At 45.9% G+C, this 7915-nt stretch overlaps 1 protein-coding gene across 1 annotated transcript; it reads left to right on the plus strand.

Annotated features, from left to right (window-relative positions):
- The first annotated feature begins 2 nt into the window (after nucleotides 1-2).
- SNF8 (SNF8 subunit of ESCRT-II) lies at nucleotides 3-7835 on the plus strand. The gene is made up of 8 exons (XM_059670698.1): nucleotides 3-161; nucleotides 513-563; nucleotides 2420-2558; nucleotides 3359-3463; nucleotides 4220-4292; nucleotides 5192-5333; nucleotides 6206-6280; nucleotides 7302-7835. Exons 1-8 carry the CDS (start codon nucleotides 108-110, stop codon nucleotides 7437-7439), a joined length of 777 nt encoding a protein of 258 aa, XP_059526681.1. The 5' UTR covers nucleotides 3-107; the 3' UTR covers nucleotides 7440-7835.
- The last annotated feature ends 80 nt before the right edge of the window (nucleotides 7836-7915 follow it).

Consider the following 7915-nt stretch of genomic DNA (forward strand, 5'->3'; position numbering starts at 1 on the left):
GGAGATGACGTAGGGACCGCGCTTCCGCGTTGGGGAGCGGGCGGCGGATCCCGGGAAGCGCACACCCGGGGTCCCGGCAGCGGGGTGGCCCGCGGGCCCACGGCGGGATGCACCGCCGCGGGGTGGGAGCCGGCGCCATCGCCAAGAAGAAGCTCGCCGAGGTGAGGGGGGAAGGCGGGCCCGCAGCCATGTCCGGTCCGCGGGGAGCTGGCGTCTCTGGGGCGCGGAGCTCTGTCCCCCCAACGGCCTCCCTGCCGTCTGGCGCGGGCTTCCCGGGCACCCGGGCGCGGAGTGTCTCCGGCTTCCGGTAGACTGGAATGTCAGCATCCCCAAATCCACCAGCCCTTTCCCCCGCCTCCCCAGTGTTCCCGCAGGCGTCCGTCCATTCTGCCTCCTCATCCCTCTCCCTAAGCAAAGCCGGTGAAGAGAGACCGTCTTTTCAGCGGCGGCAGCACGAGCGGGGGCCCCCCGCGCCCACTCGCTCCGCTCACGCTGGTCTCTTTGTCTGACAGGCCAAGTACAAGGAGCGAGGGACTGTCCTGGCTGAGGACCAGCTGGCCCAGGTGAGTCGCTGGAAGGCTCCAGGCAGGAAGGGAGACCCCACAGGGCTGGGCAGGACACGTTGGGTATAAACTGGATTGTTTGGGTTGAGTTAAAAAGAGGATATTTGGCAGATCCTGATTGCTGAACTCCTCGGAGCTTTTCGCTGGCTTGCTGATGATCATGATAGTTACCATCGTTGAGTGACTACATGCTCCCAGCCCGCCAGGCCTGTGTCCATTTTCTTCTTTACGTAGACTGTCTTGTTCATTCCTCCCGAAAAGCCTGCCAGGAAGGAACACTGTTCTTTTTAGTTTAAAATTGAGGCCCCTGTGGTATTAAGTAATTTGTCTAAGGTTACGTGGGTAGTAAGTAGTAGCGCTGTTAGGTCTTTTTTGGAGTTTTTACTTTAAATTCCTAAGAATAAGACCAGCTGCGGTGGATCGGGGTTGAGCTTCCACGTATGAACCAGGAGGTCACAGTTTGATTCCCGGCCCAGGCATATGCCCAGGTTTGGGGCTCCATCCCCAGGCGTTCAGGAGGCAGCCGACCAATGATTCTCTCTCATCATTGGCGTTTCTGTTTCTCTTTCCCTCTCCCTTCCTCTCTGAAATCAATAAAGATATATTAACAAGTTTAAATAAATTCCTAAGAATAACATGAAAATATTGCCTACCCTGTGGCACCCATCTCCACGAGCATCATGTCATGTACCAGAAGTGTGTATGAGTGACGGGTGCACAGTTTCCTTCTCTAACCATTTCCCTTTTCTGTGCTTGCCCTGCGTTTACTCGGTTATTGTAACTGGTGAAGAAGAGAAGGCAGTTAAGGAGGGAAACCGGCCCTTGAACCGAGGAAAGAGAGTAGGCACGGGCTGTGCTTTTCAAAAGCTCTCACTCATGGGGAGGTGGCATGCAGGAAACTGGAAATGATGACTAAACTGTATGTGTCTCATGTGCAGCAAGTGAAGAGAGAGTGGGCCAGACGTTACCCTTGGTGGGGTAGAAGACAGGCTTTGTGAGAAGGAGTTAATACAAACAGGACGTCAGAAAATCCCCCAAATACTTGTGTTTAACTTTGGAATGTAATCTGGAAGACCCACAGCCCTCCGTCAGGGATTCTTTATCTGGAATTGATCCCCAAGGAGGTCCATGACTCAGATTGGACAACCACTCCAACACCTAACTCATGCCAGGCTTCCTTGTTCTCCTAGCCAGCCTGTCAGTGCGGAAGCTTTCCCACTGCATGCATGCTGCAGTCCCTCATTTTGAAGACAAAATGACTCACTAGATTCATCTTCAACTTAATAACAGTTTTCCTGGGGAAAAGAAGTACCACATTAGATGTGCACATTGTTAGATGCATCTTGACTTTAGAACAGGAAAAAAAAAAGTGTATTTTCGAAATAAGGAGACATGACCGCATCTCATTTCGGCTGACAACAGACCTGTGAAGGAGAGGCAGGGATCAAAAGAAAGGGAACAGCCAAAACCGGTTTGGCTCAGTGGATAGAGCATCAGCCTGCGGACTGAAAGGTCCCAGGTTCGATTCCGGTCGGGGGCATGTACCTGGGTTGCGGGCACATCCCCAGTAGGGGGTGTGCAGGAGGCAGCTGATCGATGTTTCTCATCGATGTTTCTAACTCTCTATCGCTCTCCCTTCCTCTCTTTAAAAAATCAATAAAATATATTTAAAAAACAAACAAACAAAATGATCTAATGTGAAAAGAAAGGGAACAGAAAACAGTGTAATGGCAGATCTGAGGATGAGGACATACCTTCCTTCAGCCTTTGCACTGCCACTGGGCCGGGACCTATGTTTGACATCTGATTCTCCCCTAGCGGGGCTAATCCTACCCTCCCCCTTGTCCATCTTACAGATGTCGAAGCAATTGGACATGTTCAAGACCAACCTGGAGGAATTTGCCAGCAAACACAAGCAAGAAATCCGAAAGAATCCTGAGTTTCGGGTTCAGTTCCAGGATATGTGTGCCACCATTGGGGTGGATCCTCTGGCCTGTAAGGAGTGGTCTGTAGGAATCGGTGTTCTCCTAGGATTCCCAAGGGACAGAAGCTACCTAGTTGTTATCACTGCTGGTACAGGGGCATCTTCTAGAAGGGACTGCAGGGAGATAAAGAGTGCCCAGCAGGACAGTGAGTGCCCAGTTCGATGGGGAAGATGGAGAGGCTGGAATGCAGGTCGAGGAGCCAGTGTTCTTCTCTTGAATGACCTACAGTGGAATTTTTTATGGCCATTTTTTCCCCTTTATTAAAAAATATTTAGTTTTAATGAAAATAATGTGTGATCATGCTATCAGCAAAGGAGAAAAAAGAAAAGGAGAAAGTAGAAGTCTTCTCAGTCCTATAATTTCAGAGATAAAGTACTGTTAAGGAATATCTTTCAAGACACCTTCATATTATCAATTTCTTTCACATATATGGATTAATGCTATAAGTACAACGCTGTAACCTGCATTTTTCACTCAAAATACTGCCTTCAATAGATTCTTGAATGCTAGGTCTGTGTATTGCCCTTAGCCTTGTCGACCATATGTCCCGTTATGTTTCACTGTATACTTTGGGAAAGGAAAACTCATTTTTATAGTATCCTGAGCCAGAATCGGCAGCCAATTAGAAATGCCTTTTAGATGGCCTACCCTTTACAACTGTCTGAGCCTGTTTCAAGAGTCAGATTGTGTTGAAGATACTAAGTAATATTGGAGCAGAAGGACTTAAGGCTAGGCAGGGAAGACTCCCATAGGGTAGCTTTAAAAGAAAAGATGTAACTAATGAATACCTGGCTTTTGTTTTTCTTTCAGCTGGAAAAGGATTTTGGTCTGAGATGCTAGGTGTGGGAGACTTCTATTATGAACTGGGCGTCCAGATTATTGAAGTGTGCCTGGCCCTGAAGCACCGGAATGGAGGTGAGAGTGGTTAGGTTCTGTGGACTGGGCTTTGGATTTCTCTGAGAGAGAATAAACCTTGAGAAATAGCCTTTCCCACCCTGCCATCTGCAGGCCAATAAGGTCTCGAGTAGCATCTTAGCTGCTTCATGCCCTTGAATCGTTGGTAGGTCTCTATGGCCAGGGTAAATGGAATTACCTGGATGATTGTCTCTATTCTTCAGAGATCTTTGGCTAGGAAGGTCTAGCCCCTATTCATCGCAGAAAATAGAAAGGAGGTAGGAAATAGGGTATGAAAATTCCAACTAAGTGTCTGTTCTCTAAAATGTGACCTTAGCCCTGGCCTGCGTGGCTCAGTTGGCTGAGCATCAGTCCATGCACCAAGAGGTCACTGGTTCGATTCCCGGTCAGGGCACATGCCCTGGTTGCAGGCTCTATCTCCAGTAGGGGGTGTTCAGGAGGCAGCTGATTGATATTTCTCTTTCTCCCTCTCCCTTCCTAAAAAAACAACAACAAGTCAATAAAAACATGTTTAAAAATAAAATGAAATGTGACCTTAAATATGGTCATCCAGTAGTGTCATCTTAATAAGCACAGTAAATGGTCTGTGTTGAAGTTAAAGAGAAAACCTAAAAAACCGGTTATAAATCATTGGTTATAAGTAGACAATATTGATGTGAAGATGCATTTACAGTTTTTCAGAGAAGCTGCTGCCTTTGTTTGTTTTATTAGCCGTAAAGGTAACCCTTCCTCTGCTTCCTGTCTCCCCTCCAATAGGTCTAATAACCCTGGAGGAACTACATCAACAGGTGTTGAAAGGAAGAGGCAAATTCGCCCAGGACGTCAGCCAGTAGGTCTTAACTTCCAACCTCTTGGTGTATAGAAAGGTCTTTAAAAAGCAGATGGATATCTTTTCTCCTTACTGTTCTCTGTCTAGGATAGTTTAGGAATCATTTTATTCCTCATTATGATCAGAAAACTCAATACAGAGAGAGATAAAAAACACAAAAACCACTTATTTCTCAACTGATAGAACTGTTAGACATTTGGATATACTTTCTTCTAAGTTTTTTCCTCATGCATACATATGTATATTTTTAAACATTCTTGGGTCTTTGTATACTCTTGAGATTGAGATCAGGTAGAGTGGCAGGGGCCCAGAGAGGCTTGGGAAGGGGATTGGGTTAGAACAGTGGTCAGCAAACTCCTTAGTCAACAGAGCCAAATATCAACAGTACAACGATTGAAATTTCTTTTGAGAGCCAATTTTTTTAAACTTAAACTATATAGGTAGGTACATTGTTATTAACTTAATTAGGGTACTCCTAAGGCTTAGGAAGAGCCACACTCAAGGGGCCAAAGAGCCGCATGTGGCGAGCCGCAGTTTGCCGACCACGGGTTAGAAGATGTGGTATCAATGGTTCTGGTTCACCCAGCCCCTGTGTGTGACTCCAATTTGAGAAAAGGTAGAAAGGTTGTTAGTGTGTGGGCTGAATACGTGGTCTACACATTGTTTTGCAGGTTTTCTTTTCCTCTAATTTGAGTTAGTTTGTTGAGTGGAGAGCCTGACCATCTTCCCTGAATGTTCAAGCAGTTTGGTGCCCTTTTAACCCTCTTTACTGAAGTAGTTAAACGTTGTACCGCCTTTGGAATCTTCTGTCAAGGTACTCTGCCCAGGGCAGAGCTGAAATTGCATTGTTGCTAGGTTTGCTTTGCCAACGGTCTTTCAGCAGCTCTTCCTCACCTTAGAGATGACCTGATCAGGGCCATCAAGAAACTGAAGGCCCTTGGCTCTGGCTTCGGCATCATCCCTGTCAGCGGCACGTACCTCATTCAGTCTGTTCCAGCTGAGCTCAATATGGACCACACTGTGGTGCTGCAGCTGGCAGAGGTACTGATGTGCCCCGTGTGTGTGTGTGCCGTGTGTGTGCCCTGTGTGTGCCCCGTGTGTGTGCCCTGTGTGTGTGTGTTGCATGGTAGGGAGGGGATCTGGAGCACCTTTGATCTCACTTTTTGCTGAAACTGTCTAATGGATGTACTACTCAGACCTGTGCTCATTCAGCAGACATTTATTGAGCAGCTACAGTGCAAAGCACCGGGCTAGGCTGTGGGCCATATAAAAATGGGTACCACATAGTTCCTGCTCTCAAGGAGCTTACAGTCTAGTGGAGTAGACAGACATGCAGACAACTAACCATATTTCCTTGGGTAGACAGATTCTTGGATGTCTTCTTAAAACTACATTATGGATTCTTTAAAACAAATTTTTAAAACTTGTTTGCCATCCCCTGTTCCTCATCATGCCTTAAGCATAGGCCATCCTCCCCCAAATCCTTATCATGTATTTAAAGAAGACATGTTCAGTCTTCTTAATTCTGTAATGTAGAACAAAACTAATAAGGAGGGACTTTTCTTGATTGGAGAACAGGTAGGGTGAGACAGGCAGGGGCTGAATATTTAAATATTTTAGATTATCACTTTTTCCTATCACTTAGTCACTCTGAATCTTCCCTTGTCATACTCGAGAAAGTAAAAATTAATATTTAGTGCCAGGGACTCTACTTTTTAAGACTGAATCACTCAACCTACCCGTTACCTGAGTCACCCCTCCCTTCTCCTCCTCGCTGCTGGGACCTCTAAACATTCTTTTTCTATGCTCATCGGCTCTCTGTGCCCACAGACCGTTCCTCCTCTTGTCTGGATAAGTCAGTTGTCCCTGGGCAAAGGCTGGGTTCTAAAAATTCCCATTCCTCCTTCTTTCAGAAAAATGGCTACGTGACTGTCAGTGATATCAAAGCCAGTCTTAAATGGGAGACAGAGCGAGCTCGGCATGTGCTGGTATGTGACTTTTGGAATGACCCAGAAAAGATGGGCCCCAAATGGGAGGAAGTGGGTGGTCAGGAACCACACAGATAGGAGTTTCAGCCTTGATCTGCTGGCCTCTTGCCTTGAAGGCTACTGCTGCCACACTGAAAGTAACCCCGGCATGTCACTGAAGATGGCACTGAGAGGTAGAATGCATAAAGGCAGGCTTCTAACCTTGACACATGTAAAACCGGGCTGCCACCACGACTAGAGGATCACCAACACCTGCTCTCTCTCCTGACCAGAACGTGGCCAGATGATTAATACAGTTTATACTGGAAGTAACAGTTCAGAGTGAAAGAAATTATTAACACTTACGATAATTACATACCTAAATTATATACTATTGCATATATACCTATAATTATATACTGTTGCATATAGTTATAGTTTTATATATACAAATTTCATGGTACTAATGAAAGATTGATGTTGTGAAGGAGTAAGCATGGAAATGTAGGCTTTTAATACCTTCTTTCTTATCCAGACAATTAACCTGTAGACACAACTTCATCTGTAATGTTAACATAGACATCTGTAAAGATAAACATACACATCTGTTTGATATTGGGCAGAACAAACGCATCTTGGGCCTATTTCCAGCTGGAGGAATTGAGTCCATTATAAATACTAATAATGAACTTGCATTAACTTCTCCAAAAAGGTTTACCATGTTACCCAGTAAAGTAACTGCAAGACAGTGATCTCCATTTGCCTCAGGGAATGGAGTCTGTGATTAGCTCGAGGCCACACACAGTACTTCCGTGGCTGTGCCTCTTTTTGAGCGGCACTGGTTGAGTGACTTGGTGGCATTTTCCACACCTCAAAGGTTGAGCCAAACAGATCATTACAGTTTGGTTGTGTAAATGTGTGAAGGCACTGGTGTGGACTTAATCTGAAAACCCCATTGAAGCCAGAATAAGATTGGGGATTCTCTACTTTTGTTTGTGGGAACTCCTCCCCTTTCTCAAATGATTCTTCCTTTCCCCTCCAGGAACACCTGCTGAAGGAAGGGCTGGCCTGGCTGGACCTGCAGGCCCCAGGCGAGGCCCACTACTGGCTGCCTGCTCTCTTCACTGACCTCTACTCCCAGGAGATTACAGCTGAGGAGGCCAGAGAAGCCCTCCCCTGACTCTGGGCGTGTGGAAGGGGACTCAGCAGCAGGCAGGGAGAAGAGGGAGGACCTGTGGGTGAACAAAACCTGGACAACTTTGTTTAAAAAAAGGAAAAAAACACACACAGAAAAAAATGTTCCAAGTTTTTTTCTTCCCCCAATATTCTTCACTCATTGTTTTATTTTATTTTTTAAAGTGCCTTCACATTGCATCTTTATTGGAGAAAACCTCATTTATCCAGTAAGGATAACCTGAGTAACAGAACAACGAGCACGTAAAATGACTTGCACAGGTCACTGACAAGTCCATGGTAGAGCTGGGCCTAGAACGAAGGCCACCTGTCTCCCGGCTAGACAGTCTAGTCTCTTTGTAGCCCTGAGACATAAATTACAGCCTCTGTTAATTCAAACTTATTCCTTATAAAATGTCTTTTTTTCTCTTTTTATCTCAAATAAGATCCTAACCGACTAGTAAATTATATTCACTCTTCCAG

The sequence above is a fragment of the Myotis daubentonii genome, chromosome 16, assembly GCF_963259705.1.
Source record: "Myotis daubentonii chromosome 16, mMyoDau2.1, whole genome shotgun sequence".
Taxonomy (NCBI): Eukaryota; Metazoa; Chordata; class Mammalia; order Chiroptera; family Vespertilionidae; genus Myotis; species Myotis daubentonii.